The following is a 22,906-nucleotide window of genomic DNA, read 5'->3' on the forward strand; positions in this document are numbered from 1 at the left end:
AATCAAAATAGTTTTAAGATGGTGATTGTAGGTAATTACTTGCTGAATCATAGTTTGATAACTTGTCTGCTAGCTGATTAAGATATAAAGTTGCAGAGCTCAACTGTGTGAACCAACGTGGGGAACCATCACATGGGGTATGGCACAAAATAGTGATCCTGATGCAGGGTCTCAACTCCAAATGTTGACTATCTCTTTGCCTCCATAGATGCTCCAAACTTGAAGGTGGAGTATCAGGTTAATGGCAGGCTTCTTATCAGTGTGGAGGAACAGAGGGATCTTGGGGTCCACGTCCATAGATCCCTCAAAGTTGCCACTCAAGTTGATAGAGTGGTTAAGAAGGCGTGTGGTGTGCTGATCTTTATTAGTCAGGGGATTGAGTTCAAGAGCCATGAGTAATGTTGCAGCTCTATAAAACCCTGGTTAGACTACACCTAGAGTATTGTGTTCACTTCTGGTCATCTCATTATAGGAAGGATGTGGAAGCTTTAGAGAGAGTGCAGAGGAGATTTACCAGGATGCTGCCTGGATTAGAGAACATGTCTTATGAGAATAGGTTGAGCGAGCTAGGGCTTTTCTCTTTGGAGCGACGGAGGATGAGAGGTGACTTGATAGAGGTGTATAAGATTATGAGGGGCATAGATAGAGTGGACAGCCAGCACCTTTTCTCAAGGGTGGTAATAGCCAATACCAGAGGGTCGGTTTAAGATCAGAGGAGGAATGTTCAGGGGAGATGCTAGAGGTAGGCTTTTCACACAGAGAGTGGTGGATGCCTGGAACGTCAGGCCGGGGGTGGTGGTAGACAGGCACATGGATGTAAGAAAAATGGAGGGTTATGGGCTGTGTAGGAGAGACGGGGAGATTAATCATGGAGTGGGTTTATGTAGGTCAGCACAACATCGTGGACCAAAAGGCCCATACTGTGCTGTACTGTTCTATGTTCTATGCTGCCTGACTTGCTGAGGTCTTCCAATAGTTTGTTTTTTTATCATTTTTAAAGATTGATGCTAATAACATCATTGGTGCTAATAACCTGAAGATTTTTCTGCCTTTCTTGGTAGTTTTTAATTGAAAATGGGACTTCCTATATCAGACTGATTTAAACAGAAAACAAAATTTGACATTCAGATAATTGTTTCATTTTCATAAAATATCCCAATAGGGTAAGTCAGGTTATACTACAGAATCAACATAGCTGTATAAGCGTTTAAGAACAAACAGTTTACTTGATAGACTTTTGGAGCATCCAAGAAAAACTGATTTGTTCTTTTACAGTTACGGCATGTGTTGAAGTACTATCATTTCTTCAATCCAACCTCAGTGAATCCCCGTTGAATTCCACACAAATGAATGTTCTTTTCAGAAACAAGAGAAACAAATCCAAAGCAAAGCTATGGAATCCTTCATTGTTTCTTGTTCCTTTTTGAAATAATACAGGCGACCCCCGTGTTGTACAGCTGTTGAAGTACTGGAAATTTGTCCTTACAGAATTCATAAATCACTGCCCAAAAATTTGATATACAGAATAAAATGTGCTCTCACGGAACTTATATGAGAAAAACATAAATAAATAAACATAAAATTTACTTTTTTCTCAATCACATTTCTTGACGCATGCACAGATGATGTGGCTTCACATTACGGAAATTGCAATACGGACCGTTTTTTTAGGAATGCAACCCCTCCGTAATGCGGGGGTCGCCTATAGTTTGTAGCAATAATTGGTGAGACAGCTCTCCCTTTTTCATTCAGCCTATACCCACCCTATCGCCAACTCAAAACATTTCTTTCCTGCTGACTTAATGCGTCAATTCTTTGATCTAAGGTGTGTCTAAATAAGAAAATGAAACAATCTAACTCTCAAAATAATGTTTTTCTGCATTTTCATAATGTCAGAAGAGGTTTCAATTATGTAAGCAAATATTACATCTTGTGATTATCTTCAAATAGTGCCGAAGGATCCTTTCATGTTCAGCTGAGAGAGCAGGCAAGACCAGTATTTAACATCTCAATCACAACATTGAACCTCTGATAATGTATCACTTCCACAGTATTCCAGTGAAGTGTCAGTCCAGATTTTGTATTCAAGAGTTGGAACAGGTTTTGACCCCCACAACTTGGGGTGTGACTATTGCCACACTCGGTAGTATTCCTGCCCCACTGCCTTCCAGCACTGATCTTCCATTTCACTGAGTATTTATACTCTTCGGATCCTCTTGCCTCATATACTCCACACCCACTCCATGACTGTGTGTTCTCTTCTTCTGTTCACCTGACTGTTTATATTTCTCTCCAACTGTAAACCTCCATTCATTTACCATCTCAACAATGTCATGAACTCTCTCCCATTTCACTGAATAATATATTCCCTTCCTGTTCCTTTCATCTAATATTCCCTTATACTCATTGCTCTTTGAAAATATTACTGCAATTGAAGTGCATTTGTATTCTTTTTAAACTTTCTTCCAATCCCAAGTGGACTTAACATTGTGGACATGAAGAAAGCTGTTGATCAGCACCTAGTAACTGTCTGGTGAAGAAGGGTCTTCAACCTGAAATGTTAACTCGGTTCTTCTTTTCGTATTTACTGCTGAGTGTTACCAGCATTTTCTCTTTTTATTTGATATGTGCAGCTTTTGGCTCTTTTTTTTGGAAATATTTTGAAATAGTGCAGTTGCAGGCATCAGTTGATGCATTTGATATTTAATTTAATTATTTTAAAAAAATCTTCCAGTGTAATTTGACAGCAATTGATAACTTAAAAACTATTTGAGCTTTGTTCCTAAGACATCATTTGAATTCATGATAAGATTGCCCCGTAATCAATTCTGAATATTTGGTTTCCATCAGTTGGCTGTGAATTAGGTATAACTTCAAAAAGTACCAGAAGCTACCATTTTTCCAATTTCTATTTTCCAGAAATGTATACAGCAGACCCTCTGGTAACATGAAATAAATAGCTATCTTATCTGTGTTTCACCTTGATATCTATAGCGAGCCAAACTGTACTGAAATCTCCACAGAAAATGCTTTCAGAATCATTTCTGATCTTCATGTACAATATTATTACAGGGCACCCCCAGGCCCTGACTTAAGGACACCCCTGCATACAAATGAGCTCCCATAATATTAAATACAGAAGTCCAATGTGCGTACATATGTTCATTCCTATGAACAGCCAACTAGTTTCCTCTCTCTCTCCACTTTTAGTAATGGTTCTTTCTGATCAGTTTTATGTGCTTATGATCCCGTTCATTACAATACTACAGAGGTGTGGTTACCATATCGAGTGATTTTTGTGTATTTTCCGACAAAATCGGCTTCTGGCCATCTGTAAAAATGGAACCCATTCGTTATCCTGGGATACCTGCATAATTATGAAATACATTGTTCAATCTGTGCAACTTTGCATTAATGTGCTAATTGTTTTGCTTGTAATGTTCATTATTTGGATTATTTCTAAATAGTGATTACATTTTTGTTTCAGAAAAAGCAAAGAACCAGAGAGCTGTCCCAGCTGTTTCATTCATATACCCCATACGATCACAAGGTAAGGAGGCTCCAGTAAACATTCCAGTGTAGGAAAGCCTTTCTGGTCATGCACTCAAAATTATTTGTTCATTTAGATTAAGTAAAATTCCAAAAGTCCAGCAAGCTCAGAGCTTTAGTCATAGAGCAATACAGCGTAGATGGAGGCCTTTTGGCCGAACAAGTCCATGCCAACCACATTGTCCACCTCGCTAGTCCCAATTTCCTGCATTCAGCCCATATCCCTCCAGGCTCCTCCCCTCCATGTACCTATCCAAGTGCTTCTTAAATGATACTGTTGTACCTGCCTCAACCACTTCCCTCTGGCAGCTCATTCCATATACTCACCACCCTCAGAAGTTGCCCATCTGGCCCCTTTTAAATCTTTCCCCCCTCACCCTAAATCTATGCCTCCTAGTTTTGGATTCCCCTACCTGGGAAAAAGACTATTACTACCCACCTTATCTATGCCTCTCATAATTTAAAACACTTCTATAAGGTCGCTCCTCATTCTCCCATGTTCCAAGGAATAAAGACCTAGCCTGGCTAACCTCTCCCTCTAACTCAGGCCTGCTAATCCTGGCAACGTCCTCGTAAATCTTTTCTGCACTCTTTCCAGCTTAACCATGTCTTTCCTCTAACAGGATGACCAAAACTGTACGCAGTACTCCAAGCAAGGCCTCACCAATGACTTCTACAACTGCAACATAATGTCCCAACTCCTATGCTCAATATCCTAACTGATGAAGGCCAGCATACTAAACACCCTTTTCACCACCCTGTCTACCTGTGACGCCACTTTCAATGAACTATGCACTTGTACTCCGAGTTTCCTCTGTTCCATTACACTCCCTAGTGCCCTACCATTCATAGTATAAGTCCTGCTCTGGTTTGACTTTTCCAAAACGCATCACCTCACACTTACCTGTATTGAAATCCATTTGCCACTCCTAGGCCCACTTCCCTAATTGATCACAATCCCCCTCTAATCTACAATAACCTTCATCACTATCAATAATATCTCCTAATTTCGTGTCATCTACAGACTTGCTGATCAAGTCTTGTGCATTGACATTCAAATCATTTATATAAATAACGAATAACAAGGGTCCTATTACTGACCACTACGGCTGGTCACTGGTTTGCATTCCGAGAAACAACCTTCAACCACCACCCTCTGCTTCCTACCTCCAAGCCAATTTTGAATCCACCTGACTAGCTCCCCCTGGATTCCATGGGACTTGACCTTCCAGACCATGCTGGACCTTGTCAAAGGCCTTGCTAAAGTCCAAATAAACAACATCCAGTGCCCTACCCTCATCTACCCTTTTGGTTACCTCTTCTAAGAACTTCAGAAGATTTGTCAAATGTGACTTCTCACGCACAAAGCCATGCTGACTCCTCCTAATCAGACTCTGTATATTCAAATGCTGGTAGATCCTGTCTCTCAGAATACCCTCTGGTAACTTTCCCACTACTGGTGTCAGGCTGACTGGCTTGTCCTTGCTACCCTTTTTAAACAACAGAACAACATTAGCCACCTTCCTGTCTTCGGGAACTTCACCAGTGGCTAACGATGAAGCAGAAATCTCCACAAGGACCTCTGCAATTCCCACAAAGTCTGAGGATGTATTCGATCAGGCCCTGGGGATTTATCCACCTTAATGTGCATTAGTAGTGCCGGCCTGCAGATTTTCCAAACTATTGGATGTTATTAATGCCCCAGCACACTTTTAGATCACTACATTTAAAGAATTGCCCAGAATTATAATAAATTTTACAATGAACCCAGTGAGTTGAAATGGAGCCAGGGAACTGGTGAGTTGAAATGGAGTGTGGCAAACATTACCAGGTGAGCCAGGTGCTGAACAATCAGGATCTTCAAACAGTTACCAGATTATCATAGTATTATTGTTTGTACATCATCAACAGCAGCCAGGGGATACCTAAAAACAGGAATCATGTATATGATACCATCTTACATTTTGCCAAAAGCGAAACTTGCAGCAGAACTTGAGAAGTTAATTGCAAGAGTTGTGTTTTCACAAATGCCCATCAACTGCTCTAACCCACATCTTGTAAAAGCTTTGACCTTCAGTTAAATTTTAACCCAAAAGTGTTATCTCATTTTGTCATTGTGGTTGATTTGTGTAGTCTACAGGTCAGTTGACTCTCAGTGTGAAATGGAACATTGGAATCTGCTTCTTAGTCATTTTGAAGGGCTTGAAGAGACTTTTCCTTTTTCTTTGATTTTTAACCTCTGCTATGTATTGGCTCTGGCCTCACAGTACATTGAAAATGCGGAAATGTGGTGTTGGATCTTAAATCTTAAATGTTGATTACAGGTTTCAAAAGTAATACCCAGCAATCCAGGAAGACAAAAAGGAAAAATAAAAGATAGGGTCACGGTAAAATGAAGAGTTTTTAGCTGTTTGATTTTAACACTGTACAGCCAACAAGTGGCCACACATAGCAATAGTTGTTACTGAAAATGAGATGCCATCAGTTTACTTTTCCTTTCTATTTCTTCCTCTCCCTCCCTGCTTCTCCTAACCTAGGCTCTTGTTGGAATTCATTTCCATGGCTCCTGCAGACATTTGTTTCTTTTCTTCATATGTAAATGCAGACAGATTATTGGAACATGGGAAGCATGACACCTGAGCCCAGATTTAGGTTTGTGTAAAGTCAACACTTATTTTGGCAGAAGATCATTGATTAGGAACAGGAGATAGCAATTCAACCCGAGTTATTTTTAAATTGTGTCTCACCTTTCCTGCACCCTCCACCTTCTCTTGGATTATCCCATAAAAGGAAATAGTTTCTTCATATCAACCTGTCAAAACTCCTTATTTTGTACATCTTAATTGGGTCACTTGGCAATCATCTGAACTTGAGAGGGTTTTTGCAGCCTTGCTTCATAATTTTAATTCTAAGCTCATAACTTTATTCTAAGTTCTGGTGAATCTGGACTGTTTGCTTTCCAAGGCTAATGTAGTTTTCATTATGTTTGGTGTCTTTATTTTGCTAGATTATGTCCTATTAAGGCTGTCCATGGCTAAAGCATCATCTCCTCATTTCTTCACATTGGTATTCTAGCCGCTTCAAGAAAAAGACAAACTTTACTTCTGACTCTTTTGTTGCATTTTGTGCATGTGTCAGTCTTTTATTTACTTGGATACCTGACTTGCACAAATCCTTTTGCCATGCCACAGTTTCTGGTCTTCCTACTTCTTTAAAGCAAAGATGGCAAATTGACCACATATTTCCCCACATTGTACTCAATTTGTCACAAGAAGGAACATAAGTTGTGAAGAGGACACAAAGGTGCCCTCAAAGAGGTATAGATATATGAAGTGAGTGGGCAAAGATCTGGCAAAATGAAAGCATGTTATCAAAATGCTGAGAGATTTCAAAGCTTGAGATGCAGAGGAATCTGAGTGTCCTGGTGTAAGATGTTACATAAAGTAATTATGAAAGCTGACAGAATGTTATTGTTTATTGCTAATGGATTTGAATACAAAGCCAGCAAGCTTCTGCTTTAATTATATTTCGGTGAGACGAAATCTGGAGTACTATGTACATTGCTGGTCTCCTTAATTAAGAAAGGATGTTAATGTGTTAGAAGCAGCTTGAGGAGGTTTCCTGGACTGATACCTAGAATGAAAACAGAAAATACTCAGCAGGTCAGGCAGTGTCTGTGAAATGAGAAACAGTGTTAATGTTTGAGGTTGAAGACTATCAGGACAGGGAAAGTGAGAAAACAAGTTGGCCTTAAATCGAAGAGATGATGAGGGAGGGAGGTACAGGATAAAGGGAATATCTCTGATGGGGTGAAGATTTAAAGGGAGATAGACTGTAGATGAAATATCTGGAAGGATGAATTTAGACCATTTGCCCAGAGCTTTATTGTTGATGATTTTGGGTGGGATGACAGCTGCTTTCTAGATACTGTTTGCATGCCAAATTTTTTTGCATTCATCAGGGAATTTGTTGATCAAGATTGACAATTCATCAAGTGATTTGGAGCATCATCAGAGGAGGGTATATCCCAAATAATGTGCTGAATAATATGCATTTTGCACAGCTGGTGTAGACAAATTTGTCATCTATCCTCAATTCAATAAGGACACCAGATTGATTGTGAAGAAGAGTGTGAAATCCAGGGTGTGCTAAGACATAGATGAAGCCAGATAGTGTCATAAGGTCACACAGCAGGGAAATGGGCCCTTTGGCCCACTGGGTCCATGCTGACCATCAACCAACCATTTACACTAATCCTACATTAATCCCATTTTTATTCTCCCAACATTCTCATCAACTACTCCCCCCTCCCCCCCCCCCCAACAATTCTATTGCTCACTTACACACTCAGAGCATTTTACAGTTGCCAATTAGCTTCCCAATCTGCACAGCTTTGCAATGTGGGATGAAACCGGAGTACTCGGAGGAAGCCCATGCAGCCACCCTATCACAGGGAGAACATGCAAACTGCACATTGACAGCACCAGAGGTCAGGATTGAACCAGGGTCTCTGGCACTGTGAGACAGCGGCTTTACCAGCTGCACCATTGTGCCACCAAAAAACATTTATGTTTCAATCTCACATTGTATAGTTGCATTCATTCTCACATGGAGCTCCAAAAATAGAGAGAGACTCTTTCATGGATACCCAGTTTTTTTTTGCCTGCTAATTGTATTGAAGGCCTTACAAAGGTCAGAAAATGCCACATGGTGAGGTGTGTGTTGTTTGCAGCTTTTCTTGCAACAATTATAGGACAAAGGATATGTATGTAATGGAGCAGCCAGCTTTGAATCCACTCTGACTTTAAAGCATCCCTCATGAACATTTAACAAATACTTTTGATGTAGCACAGCATCCCATGGTACTTTATTAGAAGCATTATCAAACAAAACTGCAGAGGACATACCAAATATTTGGTATAAGAATTCCGATTCTAGTTTTGTCTGCAGCCAAATATAGGTCAAAAGATTATCTTACTTAAAGATAACTCATTAACTTGAAGCTCATTAACATTGAAGTTTAACCTTCTGATTAATCATTATGTTCACTTTAAGAGGCAGACCTGTCATACCTCTTCTAAATAAACCCAGACTTTGTTTACAGTATTAAGAGGCGAGATTTTATGTTTCTTGACAAAGGCCCAAGATTAGTACCGCATGTTCAACCATGGATGCATGTATGGAGTTGTTTAAGAGTATTTGCTGCCCGTGGATATTTATTAGGTCAATTACATTGCCATTATTTTTGTTCAAATTGGGCTTTCAGTCTATAAAATTTCAGACAAAAAGTTAGTTTTCTTCTGAGAACAGTGCGCTGCACTGAGTTCCAAGACCATGTTATGTGGTTCTAGATACTACATCACCCTTTTTGGGGTGGTAGGTTTTGGAATTGTAACTTCCAGCTATTTCAGAGTCCCACGGAAATATTGTCAATTGCATTTTGAAGATTTTGGTAGTAACTGCTGATGATGTCATCGTGGATATTTTTTGGATTGTTTTCAGCTTCGTTTTCTTTCTGTATCAAGAATTCTGAGCTAAATTAGTTTTGAGTTGCAAAGATACTGAACCTCTCCTCAGTGCAATAATTTATACAAATGTGAGAAAAGGCTGTAAGGCACTGAGGAGCTTTACTTTTGTACATTCCCTTTCGCCTTCCACATAGTGCTTTCACTTGAATGTGAAGGGGTTGAAATTAAACCAGCTTGTGCTTTCAAGTCCTGTCTAAATGCTACATATTGAATACTAGCTGTTCATTTCTTTTTGACATTTACATTGCTGTTTGCAAATTATGACTTTGTAAAGTTCAAGCTTTTTAGGAATTCAATTCCTTTTTCCATTTGGAATTTCTGTCTGCAGATTTACTGTTCTCATTCTAGATATCTTAAATAATAATTGTAGGGGGAAGCCAATTTTATCTGCAACATACTTTCATGAATACTCATTTGTTCACTATTTAAAGTATATAAAAATGAACCCAATATACAAAATCCCAGTCATGATATGCATCTGTAAATTTGAGGTGATTAATTTCAGATTGTCTGCCTTGATTGATGGTCGACAGTTAGATGAACTGTGAAACAAAACTTTCCATCACTTAAACTGAAGCAAAACCTCTTCTTCCTGCCTACAGCTTGCCTGCTTCCTGAATTCTCTGCATTTAGAAAGAGTGTGACATATGTTGCAATTTAAAAGATGTTCCTGTGTTATTGTTAAATAAAGCATATTGTTTGGCTTTCTTTCTATATTTATTGACACTCTTCGAGCAGTACAATGACAGAAAATCTGTGGAATTTAATCTAAAAATACCACTAACAAGGATTTATACCTGGACAATGCAAGTCTATTTTTAATGCTGCCAACTATGATGACAATTTCCTCAATATCAAGACTTGACATAAGAATAAAACTGAATGAAAAAGAAAACACCAATTTCTGCTATTCCAGATAAAAGTTCAAAGTATCCCCATAATGGCTCAGTTGGGAGAAAAAGATGAGACATGTCAACCTGATACTATAGAAGTGATGTAGAAGGGAAGGCTTCGGATTCCGCATTTTGAAAAGTTCTCTTGTAAGGATGGGGTGTTCAGATGAGATGGGGCTTCAGTTATACAGGTTCAGTACTGCTGCAGAGAGGATAATAGAGTGGGAGATGTTTAAATCAGTCACTGAAATAATCTATCAGTGGCTTTTTATTAATTATTTTTACTTTTTTGTAAGTAATTATTTCTAGCAAACACCACGTTTATTACCCATCTCTAATTCCTTTTGAGAAGGTGGTGGTGAGCTGTTCTAGTGCTCACACAGTGTTAGTGGGCTGGGAGTTCCTAGACTTGGACACAGTGACAATGAAAGAATGGCAATATATTTCCAAGTTAGGATAGTAAGTGACTCAACAAATTTGAGGGGTGAGGGATTGCAAGGGAGGTTGGTTGGTCAGTGCAAGGGAGTGGGCAGATATTCCAATGCACCTGATGCTTTTGTCCATCTCAGAGCCAGAGATGACAGGTTTAGGGGCTGGTGTCAGAGTATCCCTGGTAAGGAACTGCAGTGCATTATACTTCACACCTTGCAACCACAGTGCCTGGTTTTGGAGGGAATGAGTATTTGTGATCAGGGATGCCATTCAATTGGACTGCTTTGTTCTGAAGTGATGTCAAGCTTCTGTATTACTTTTGGAGCTGCACTCTTACAGACAAATGAAGACTATTTATCAGATTTCTGCCTTGTGCTATGTAGATGGCAGAAAAACTGCAGAATTTGGAGTTGAGTTAATGCTGCATTATATCTGACCTGCCCATTCCAATGTAGTATATATGTGGCTGGCCTTGTTTCTTGTCAATGCTGATCCCAGTTTTGGGTGGTTGGGTACGGTAGCTTGAGTTATGAATATTAGTGAGCTTTTTCTGACCATTTTTTATATCCAGGGAATTCACAAGTTGTCTGCAGGATGTGTGTTTGCATAGAAAAGAAGAAGATTGGGTTCCCTTTTAGTGAGACAGATGAAGCAGTGTCTAAGACTGGTTGCCTAAAGTCATAATCATTTTCTGTGAAGAGAAAAGCAAGACAATAATGTTCTCTCTGCTTTGTTTCCCTAAACATCCATCTCAATGAAATTTGTAAAAGATCAGTTTACTTTGGCTTGTTAGGCCACTTTCAGGAGAATTATCAGTGGGGAAAGAAACTAACCCATGCTTTTGGGTTTAGGAAACTGTCTCAAATGTAGTTAAGTTGAAAATGTACAAATTAAGCTGCCACATATGTAACTTGTATTTTAATATTGCACAATTTTCATCCAATGACTTTTTAAAATAATTCTAAAAAATCATTTTCCACTGACATAAAATCTTTGATTATTTATTAATTTGGTCTAAAATAAATGACACAATTGTGTTTAAACTTTTGCCCTCTTGGAACCCTTTCATTTATATAATTTTCAGTTTAAAATTTTAAAAATCCTGAGAGGTTGGAAGTTCTACAGGTTCATTATATGATTTAACTAACTTAAATTATTTAGAAAGTGTTGCAATAACAGTTCCAGAATTCTTTATAACCACATCCTCAAAATTACCTGATTTTTTTGCATCATAGAAAGATTTAAATTGGCAAATTCAAAACAACACAATAATTGGCCTGAATTTTGAATTCACCATAAGCCAGGTCCAGTACAAGGTTTGAGTCATAGAGTCGAGGAGAGATGCAGCATGGAAACAGTCCATTTGGCCCACCGAGTCCAGGTTGACTATCATCCACCTATTTACACTAATCCTGCATTAATCCCATTTTTTATTCTCCACACATTCTTTTCAACTGCCCCCCAGATTCTACTACTCATCTACACACTAGAGACAATTAGCCCACCAACCCACATGTCTTGGGGATGTGGGTGGAAATCGGACCACCCAGAGGAAACCCATGTGGTCATAGGAAAAATGTCTAAACTCCACACAGCCAGCACCCAAGGTCAGTATTGAACCTGGACCTCTGGCGCTGTGAGATAGCAGCTCTACTCATTGCGCTACTGTGCCACCCTGACCTAATTCTGAAGTATGTCTCAATTGTCAGAAGACCTTATCCGTAATAATTTTACTCTGGACCCATTCAAGCACTATCAACAAGTCTGCACCACTCTTATGTCCAGCCTAGTGTGATTCTGCTTTCTAAGTGCAAGAAAACATGTAGTATCAAGGCAGATGTATACAACACACATCCGTGAAAGGCTGAGAGAACCAGGGAAATAAATTACAAGTTTTGGTTTTGAGCTGCCTAGCCAGACTATCCCTTATAACTAAATCAGATGCTTCAAATCTCGTTATTCTGGATTATTCACAATATAATTTACTTATTGGTTGCAACAAATTGGCCAACCTTTTGTGAATTGTGCCCTACAAAAAACCTCCATGTAGAATATATATGAGCTTGATTATTTGTTTTTATGTTTTTTTGTTTTTTTTTAATGGGCCTACAGGTGATTTATTAAGAGAAATGATGGCAATAGATATTTAAATAAAGAAATTTCGAGCTGGCAATTATGTGGCTGTCTCCATAGCCTGTCTACTACATCAGTTTCTGCAGACTCCCAAGAGCCCAAATATCTTTTGTATTACTTTTAATTACAGAGGACAGCTGCTTTTTGCAGCTACTTGCCCATGATTGCCTAAGAGCTTGCTGCTAGTTTGGAAGAGAACCATAATACTACAACACAGTTGCATTTGGAGCCATATCATTTACAGTATTCATGTATGGTTTATGGTTCCTAAATTGGTATTAATTTAGAAAAATAAAAATAAGCTTTGATTTAGTAATTTTAGACATGCTTTATAATTTTTCTCCAGCTGCTTATATGCAATGTCTACATCACACTCCCCATCTCACTGCTGGATTGTTCTGGCTTTGGCATTGCTTAATGTGAATTATTACATAATACTGTATTAAATTTATTTAAGTCATTTCTTATTGATATGAACACCTGTGAGTGTAAATCTGTTTGAAACCGAAGCCTTGAAGAGTGACCCGCTACCCTGGTCCTTAGAAGGTGCATTAAATCAGACTATTGGGCCAATGTATAGAAATTTGCAAAGTGAGGATTGTATGAGATGCTCTGATACTCCACATAGTCATTTAGACATTAATAATTGAAAACTGAAGTCAGCTCCTCCAGAGGCATGCAGATTTCTCCGCACGCGTATGTTACCAGGAATTTCACAGCTGATTGAATACAGCAAGGTATAGCTTGTTCCCAAGAATAGACCATGCTGAATTTCATTATTCCTGGATGTGGACAATGCAAATAGATTCAAACAATTTTAGTAAAAACAAAATCAGTGATTGTATAAAAATTGACCATTTGTAATATGAGTGATGCCACCTTCCTCTGGTTTGGGGCTTCAGTTAGGTGAGCTAAAATGCTAAAGCTGGTGTTGCAGATAAACTAACCCTGTTAAAGACTTTGGAGCAGAAAATTGTCTTCATTTGCATGCAATAAGTGCACAACACAGCAGTGATTGATTGTTGTACTGCACTTCCAAAATTTGGTTCCATTAACTGGATCCGACTAAGTTCTTGATAGATTAATCATAAGCTATCAATTTGTTACAGATCACTTAGTCATTTTGCAATCCAGATAAGTACAGAGTTCTTCCTTAGAATTTTAAAACTCCCAATACTATCTTATTGGGCATTGATATGCATGCAGTTTTCATCCTGGCTGATGGCAAATTCATTTGCCTTGTTTTCTTATTCTGATTGTTAGTTGATAGGATCACACACCATTGTTGCTTTTATAGTTGCATTGTAGTTAATGTGTTTTATTAAAAGAATCCTGGGCGTTTTACTTATAAATATACAATAGGAGGAGGAGAATCTGGCTGTAAAATAGATTTGTAGTAAATTAACTTCTCAACTTAATAAACCATTAAAAGTCCAGAAATGTGCTGGCTGTACTTAGAGTATATGTAAATTAGTTTTTTTAAAAAAAGAAAATTTCATCAATTCAAGTGTAACTGTCTTGTTGCTACATATAGAATTTCTAAACTGCAATGTCTATAAAAGAGTTAAAGATGAGTTTGTGCATTCCTCAGTCTGCAAGAGATGATGCAGCCCTGTTGTTGAGGGCCCTGATCCTAATGCATTTTTTTAAAATCTATTTCCAACCTTTCCTGTAATTACCCTTTAACATTATAAAGTCTGCATCATGGAACAGTGCCCAAGGAAGGAGTAAACCTCATTTTCAAAGTTTAAGAACAAGGCAATGACTTGTACAACATCCTTAATATCTCCACAGTGGTCCAGCATTCTCCTCCAGTGAATCACTTTTGAACTATTGTTATCTTACAGGAAAATTCAATGAACAATTTGCATGCTGCAAATTTTCTCAGTGGGTAAAATGATCCTTTAATCTGTTTAAGAGCCTTTTGATTGAGGGATAAATGTTGGCTGGGAGAAATTCCCTACTCCTTTTTGAATATTTCCCTGGTATCTTTTACATTCACCTCAACGGGTTTCCAAAATTTGGAACCTGCAACAATGTGAGATGATCAGCACTTAAGCATCATCCTCGGTTATACAGTCACCTTCCATTACTTGAGATTAAACTGTGTCTTGTTAAATGAAGCATTACTTCTACCAGTGGGCCAAGCTGATATTCAAAGTCAGCAAATAAAAACTGCTGGTTTAAAAATGCATTACTTATGAAGAACCACTGTTCATTTTCAATAAATGAAACTCTTAAATTTCCTTCTATGCTGACAAGCTGTAATGTCGTTGAATACACCTACAAATGTGTCATTCATTGAGAAATGTCATTTTCTTTTATAAATTAAGCAATATTCATACTTTTGGTAGTTAAACTGGAAGCCAAAATTGCACTTGAATTTTTAAAAAAATCGTGTCTGACAATGAAATTCAAATAAGTGGTAGAAGAGACATTCACAGATAACCTGTGTAATGAAGCAAGCTGAAAAGCTGTTGACTTGGAATTCTAACTTTTGGAGACGATTTTATTTTAAAACCCTGGATATTGAAGAATTGGACCACAGGTTAATGTTGCTGAGTGCCATAACTGCTACTATACATGATCATCTTGAACCTCTTCAAAGACTCATTTTACTTCTCAAATCAAACTCTGCTCTGTGTTCTGAGCCTAACTATATGGACCAGCTTCCTGTTCAAAGCTCACTATTGTGAGCAGTATTTATAGATAGTTTCACGTTAATTTATGGACATGGTTCTGCCCCATCTCATCCCTCGATGAGCCTCATAACCTAAATGGAGGAGAACCTTTCAAGGACAATGAGGCATTTAGCATTTCAGAGAGCTTCTCAACCAAGACTCTGTCCTTGATGCAAGTGCCCTTCATTCCATCTCATTGTACATCATCCAGCCCAGTCCCACTGCCAGCTTAGTCTGACAAGTAGTTTAAAAGGCCACATTACAACTGTAAAAATAAAAGCACCTCTGGAGCAGACGCTGTCACAGCCAACGCTCTAAAACCTGAACGAGATAAACTTCTGACTTGAATCACAGCCTCACCTATCTCATTTGGGAAGAGGAGAACATGCCAGGAAAGCTGAAAGCATCATAATCATGGAGCAACGAACAAGAAGCTGGAGGATCTCAGTGGGTCAGGCAGCATCCATCAACTGTATGTCTATCTCCACAGATGCTCTCTAGCAAGTTGTTTGTTGCTTTAGATTCCAGCATCTGCAGTCTCTTGTGTCAGCATCGTACCAAGACCTTCCTCAAAAGATAACTTAGACTGTGGTAACTACAGAGAGGTAATTGGTTCATTGCTGTCACCTGTACCAAGATACAGTGAAAAGCTCTTGTTTGCGTGCCATCCAGACAGATCATTCCATACATAAGTACAATGAGATAGTACAAAAGGGGAAAAAATCAGAATGTAGAATGTAATGTTACATTTGTAGAGAAAGTGCAGTGCATGTAGACAAAGTGCCAAGGCCATGATGAGGTAGATTGAGAGAACAAGAGTTCTGTTTTAGTGTATAAGAGGTCCATTCTCTCTGCTGTCTGCCATAGAGAACGTCATCGCCAGAGTCCTCCTCAGCTGCCACCTCCCAATGGCTGAAGGGCTTCTCCCAGAACCACATTGTGAATTCCATTCATCTAGAGCCACAATGGACATGATCTTCTTCGGCAACGAGTGAAATGCAGGGAACAGCAACAACCAATGCACATGGCCTTTTTTTTACTTCATAAAAGCTCTAACAATGATGAGAGACTGTGGAGAGTCCTTGTCAAATTTGGCTGCCATCAGATATTCATCTCCGTTTAACATCTGTTCCATAATGTCCTGCAAGCCGTGATACTAATGAACATATTCTCAACTGATTCAGTCCCAGTGCAAACTGCTGTCAATGAGGCTGTGTATTTGGTTCAACCCTCTTAATCTATCTCACTACACCCGTGACAAATTTAGCACTAAAATGGAACTAATCTACAGGATTAATGGGAAGCCACTGAACCCCCATTGCCTTCACTTTAAAACCAAGGTTACTCCAACCTCAATTGTTGAGCTGCAGTATGTAGATGATGCTTGCCTATGTAGGTTGAGCTCCAAGTCAACAGAGGTCCTGTAACAACTACCCCAACTTATGATACCACTTCACTGCCAGCCTCCATTAACAAAGGTCAGGATGAGACCCTGAAAAACTGGGATCACTTTCCATATTTCTGAAGCCACTTCTTAGCAGAGCTGGAAATCATTTGACTCCAGCATGTTCTGTACTTCTATGCTGCCTACATAGGTGCAGAAGTTAAAAATGTACTGACAGCAGAGTGGCATAATGGCAACTGGTCACCATCATTACCACAAATTTTCTGAACGTTTATTCAAAGTGTGATATTTTAATTGCAGTATGCTTACCAAAGCTTTAGAGTATGTAAAACCACTTAGTCAGAACATGTACTTGGCTGCAATGTGGGTTTTCCATACCCAGTGCATCCTGTGTTGTAAAACTATTTGATTTTGTATGATGATGATGATATTGATACAGGCAAAATTAGCAATTGTGTTTGCGATATATTCCTATATTTATTTCACTTATTCTCCTTTCAATAATACATAGATGTGCATTTTTACATGAAAAATTAAATATGTTTTCTGTATTCTTACAAGAGGAATTTGAAGCAAATAATCTGAACCGACCTTCATTCTGGCATAAACCTGAACTAGTGCGGAGGTTGTGTTATGCTTTGATCAATCTGAAACAGAAAATGGTTTGAATTCATACTGCCTTTCACATTAGGTGCATTAAGTCTGCTATGACTTCCAGCTGACAGTAGAAAGGCATTAATTATGAATAACAGCTCAACATGAAAGACATTAAAAAGACTTCAGCCATGTTAAAGGGTTCAAACACGCTATTACCATGAGAGCAAAGCCCAAGTAGGTTCTTAAATCATTTGAAGCACCAAGAGTTTTGTAAGAATAGAGATTTTAGTGAATTTACGGAAGTTCAGCATTGTATTGATGATATGGTAAGAAGAGAGTTTAAAGAAAGAAGAAAGTAAGTCTTGAATCTATATGGTGCCTTTCACATCCTTTTTAGGATGTCCCTGAAATTCTTCACAACTAATGTATTGTAATGCAGGAAACACAGCAGCCAATTTTCACACAAGCTCCCCAAACCAGCAACATGATAATTATCAATAATCTGTCTTTTTTATAATATTGATTAAGTATTAATCAAGACACTGGAAATAATTCCCATGGTCTGCCTCAAAATATTGCCATTCTAATAATTCTGAGTGTTCAGTGGCAGTGTCATCAGTACAGTTTTGCTCAATGACATTCTGTTTCCCTACCGCCCACTCCTCTATTTCGACACTCCATAAAATCTACTCCTTGAAATACTGTTGGTCCTTTGACCAAACCTCTTGTGGTTCAGTTCCAAATTATGTTTGATAACTTCATGATGCATGAGACATATTCATGCATTGAAGGTGAAATATAATCATAAGCAGTTGTTGCTTTTCCAGCAGGCAAAGTAGCTGCTATCTAAAAGCCCAATTACAAATCATTATTCATTGACCTCTGACATTTGGCATTGGGTCAGTGGGATTTGGAGAAGTTGGCAATTGACTATGTTAGACTGAGTATAGGGGAACTTTTGATTATCTGTCAGTTTACGTTATCAATCAAGTGGAGGCAGTATTGCTTCTGTTATGCCAGTTGATTAAACCTTCACTGTAACAACAAATAGAATCTGCTGAGAGAGTACAACATTTACACTTACAAACTTTCTAATGGTCATGCTCTATTAATCAAACAGCACCTACTGCATGACATCCTATTGCTTATTCACAGTTTTCCTTCAGTACTTATATTGATAGGTCCCGGTCTCTCTGAAATGGGGAAAACAGTTCCAGATATTTCCATGCCCAAGCATGAAGAGATGTTCTCCATACCGACAGCTTTGCCTATATTTCTGCAAAATTTAAAAATTCGCTTTGAGCCTTCCAAACCTATTGCTGTTGGCTTATCAACAAATCATTTCAAACCTCATTCAAAGAGGATGCTCCATTTAAAATGGTTATACCATTATGTCCCCCACCCCCTCAGATTACAAATAGATAAAATGACCTTCACAGACAGCAGAAAGGAAAGCAATCCTGCTCAGAAGCAGGGATCAATAAAATACTAATGGTTCACTGTATAAAGCAAAAATGCTTGTTTGATCAAGAGCAAAAGAAATGCAACATTTACTATACAAAATATCACTTTAAAAGCAGCAATTACCTTAAGGTTCAGAAACATCCAGAACATGATTGAAGTTCATGACATTAAAATCATTAAAGGAAGAACAGCTCTGTAACCTACTCATGGGTGGTTACTTTGTCCAGGCCAATATTTATCCCTCAACATTGCTAATGTAATATAATGGACTTGATTATTTAAGCTTTGTTAAAATACTTGCTTAAAGATATGTTGGAAACCTGAGCTTTAAAATGAAAGAATATTCCAGCTTTGATTCTTGCTTTTTGCTCTATCTAACTCGTGAAGTCGTTCTGATGAGGGAATTAGCCAGGCTAAAGGATAAAAAAAATCATTGCACTCTTAATGGGTGTTTATTGATCTTTGCTTGAGAATGTTGTGGTGACAGAATCATGCTTCATGAGGATGGTCCTCTTTTCCCTGCCAGCACTTACCCTTTATAATACAAATGAACAGGCTGGTGAAGTGCAGTTGGAACCTGTGAAATTCTAGTACAGTGTGAACCATTTCTATTAGCAATGGAAGAGAAAAAACAAGGTGAACCAGTACCGATTCATGGTGCAGTCTGGAGAGTTGGATTTTATCTACTTTATCAGATGTGTGTATTTAATCTTCTGGATGAGAGAGAAAGAGTGGGGTATGAGTATGATAGAGTGGGTGGAAGAGAGCTACAGAGAGACAGGGAGGAAGGGGAGAGGGAGTGAGGTGGGGGAGGAAGGGGAGAGCGAGTGAGAGAGAGGGGGAGGAAGGGGAGAGGGAAAGAAAGGAGAGGTAGAGGAAGTGAGAGACCCAACCTCTTTGATGTTGATCATGAGTAGTTCTTCCCAAAACCTCTCTTGGCAAGTACCTTGAAATGCAAAAATCTTCTCACCTTTATTTGTTGTGTTTCTCGATCCATTGATAGTTTTGTATTTTTCAAAGGGCAAGTTTAATGAATTGAAAAGCTTTGCTTTCTGATCTTTGTAAGTTGACCAAAGCTAATACCTAGTGGCCGCCTTCTGCCAATATTCACTCTTATTATTCTAATTTGACTGCATAAAGTAAGATTCCAAACCTTCCCATTTTCGGGTTGGAGCAGATGATTGCAAATTATGGTTGTTGCAAAAACTAATGTACACATGATTCTCTGGTGTTCCCAACCCATTGGACAATCCCAATGGTGCCAGGTATTGAACAGTGCCTGCTCAATGTTGCTTGTACAAAATTCTACTCTGCATACAAGATTTGTGAGCAGTGCAGGCCTTGAGAACTGAAGCAAGTTTTAACAAAGGATTCCAGCCTGTTTTGATGTGAGTTAAACAGCTTGTCCCTTCCCTCTTTCTATCCTATTTCTTCCCCACAACATGCATGGGTGACAGTATTTTCCTTGACTTCCAGGGTCTCAATTCTCTCTCCAATCCCTAATCTCACCCTCTGTGCCTCAAATCTCTCTGCACCATTTCTCCTCCCCCCATTTTGCTCTCTCAAAACCCTGCCTCCCCAAAGTTCAATCTTCCAATCCTCTCCTTCAACCACTCAATCTTACCTCCAAACCATTGCAGCCCTGTCCCCAGTTAAGTCTTTTGCTGACTCCCAAGGTCTTAATGCTCTGTTAGACCGTGCTCCCTAGCTACCAAGGTCTGAAACCTCTCCTAATGCACACTGTCCCAGTGAAACACCTCCCACCCCATCCCCTTAACTGGGTCCTGATCACTTTTCTACCCTCACCCCCTTAAAATAATCTTTTCTCTTCCCCCTTCTGTTCTCACTAGTGCTTGGTTCTCTGTGCAATTCCTTCCTACTAGCACACCAACCCCCAAATCCTGATTCTCCTTCCAACACTCCTCTTCTCTAAGTGTCATGATCCTCCTTTCAACTTCCTGCTCCCAGGTCTTGAACTGTATCCACCTCCCCAAGACCTTTAAAAACAGCAACCAATCCTCTGATGGCCACTCTTTGATCTTCTCCTCAAACCTCTTCAACATTGTAATCCTCTTGCACACCCTGCAAACCTTTTTTCTTACCACCACCCCCTCATCACCTCACCTCCATCCTCACTAATCCTATAAGTTCCATGGTCCATGAACTCCACTTTAAGATCAAGGTGAAAATTCTACCAAGTTCACCCCTTTAAGCCTTGCGCATGACAGTATATCCAAGCCTCCCTTGGAGCAGACCAAGGCAATACCTGTTGCAAGCCAAATTTAGGTATCCATAGTACAGTATAGGCAAATACACAAGGAGTAGCTGTAGGACTAGGCCACCAGGTCCCTTAAGCCTTCCATGCCATTTACCACCCACCAAGGTTCACCAACCTCTGCAAGAAGTTCCTATGTATCCCAGTTTTAAATGACCAGCCCCTAATCTTGTAATTATGTTGGCTTCAAGCCTCTTCCATTAATGGAAACATCTCAACATCTCCCCTCACATGCCCCCTTTGGATCTTATATGTTTCAGTAAGATGACTCTTCATTCTTCTAAACTCTAATGAATACAGATCAAACCTCTTTAGTCACTTCATATTGGACAACCTTTTCATTCCCAGGAATTAGCTGAGTGAATCCCTTTTGGACTACCAATGCTGCATATCCTCTCTTAAGTAAGGGGACCTTACTGTGCAAAATACTCCAGGTGCAGTCTCATCAATACTGTATAATTGTAATAATCCATACCTATTTCCAAAATCTAACCTCCTTGCAATAAAGGCCAGTATGCTGTTTGCCCTCTGAACTTCTTGCTGCGCCTGCCTGCGGAACTTTTGTGACTTATGCACAAAAACATCTTGATCCCTCTGAAATCCACACAGTTGCAATCTCCCTTCTCCATTCAGATAATAGCCTACCTTTTGATTCCTTTACCAAAGTGCATGACCATAACTCTTTACTACATTAAACTTTATTTGCCAAGTTTTTGCCCACTCAGTCTATCTGCATCCTGTAGCAGAGGCCAGATATCCACATCACAATATGCTCTCCCACCTAGTTTATCTATTTTCATGTCATTAGCAAACTTAGATACCGTATCTCTGCCCCTCCTCCATATCATTAGGGATAATTTATAGAGTCTATGGACCATTTATGGACCCCACCCCCCAGATGCTGCCCAACCCACTGAATTGCTCCAGCGGTTTGTTGCTCCACATTCCAGCATCTGCAATCTCTTGTGTCTTTAGAGAGTGTATGGAACTGTTTAAATAAAGCCCCAATATGTGGCAGCATCCTACTGAGTATGGAAATTAAGTAATGTATCTTGCAATCTGACTGGCTGTGTTTGGAGTAACTAAACCATAATGCCAGCAACCATGTCTGTTATCTGTTTTATGCTGCTTTACAGAGATTAAAGGTGTGCTCATTCTTTAAAGTATTTTTGAAATGCCCAGAGGTTTCCAATGACTTCAGTGTTTATTCCACATTGAGATAAATTCTTAAACAGTTAACTCAAGTTCTTTGAAACCTTCACATGCACACCTAGACAGTGTCTAGTATTTAGCAAGGCCTTAAACAGTTTAGCAATCGCATTGCATGCTTTACCAGATGCATAAACAAGAAAATGTTTTGAGAGCTTTCTTTTCGAAGCCAAAAAATTGTCGACAGAAGCTTTTGAGTGGAAATCCAGGAATGTTTCCTTTTGCATTTTTCAAACTCTGCTTATTATATCTGTTTTAACATGCTTCAGTGCTGAAATTTAGCTTCATGTTTTGTCAGCTTTGAGCTGTAGGTGGTCAACTCCCTCAAACCTCTGCCTTGTGCTGAGTAAAATTTTACAGCTGTTCCTGTGATGTGTGTGCAGCTGGATGTCATGGTGCTAATTGAATGGTGTGATTCACAGTTATTTTTCCATTACCTCACTTTTTCTTGTTGGTCTAACTTAATTTTGTCTGCCTGATACCCCCCACACACACCCCTCCCCCACCATGCTTTATTTTCAGTGGGAGGAGAGGGTGGCAAGGAAGTCTCACCTGCTGCACAAATACTGTTTAGCTTGTTTTTTAATCCCCACAACAGTAGTTTAAAGCTTTCTTTGTTGGTACAGTAGAAATATCCTTTGCCTCAAGGATGAGCCATTAGGACTTTTAGGATTTTAATACTAAATGTTGTAGCTTTTAGTTCTGTCAGAATTATAGTTCAATTGATATAATTTAAAGTA

General features: G+C 39.1%; 1 protein-coding gene across 1 annotated transcript in view; it reads left to right on the forward strand.

The window, feature by feature from the left end:
* cdkal1 (CDK5 regulatory subunit associated protein 1-like 1) overlaps nucleotides 1–22,906 on the forward strand; it is a gene marked incomplete at its 5' end in the record, with an annotated part of 448,677 nt that overhangs the window by 339,220 nt on the left and 86,551 nt on the right. Inside the window, one exon of the mRNA XM_052016953.1 lies at nucleotides 3,488–3,550. Within this exon, the coding sequence (XP_051872913.1) occupies nucleotides 3,488–3,550 (63 nt within the window). The remainder of the gene's footprint in view (nucleotides 1–3,487; nucleotides 3,551–22,906) is intronic.

The sequence above is a fragment of the Pristis pectinata genome, chromosome 5 (genome assembly GCF_009764475.1).
Source record: "Pristis pectinata isolate sPriPec2 chromosome 5, sPriPec2.1.pri, whole genome shotgun sequence".
NCBI classification, from domain to species: Eukaryota; Metazoa; Chordata; class Chondrichthyes; order Rhinopristiformes; family Pristidae; genus Pristis; species Pristis pectinata.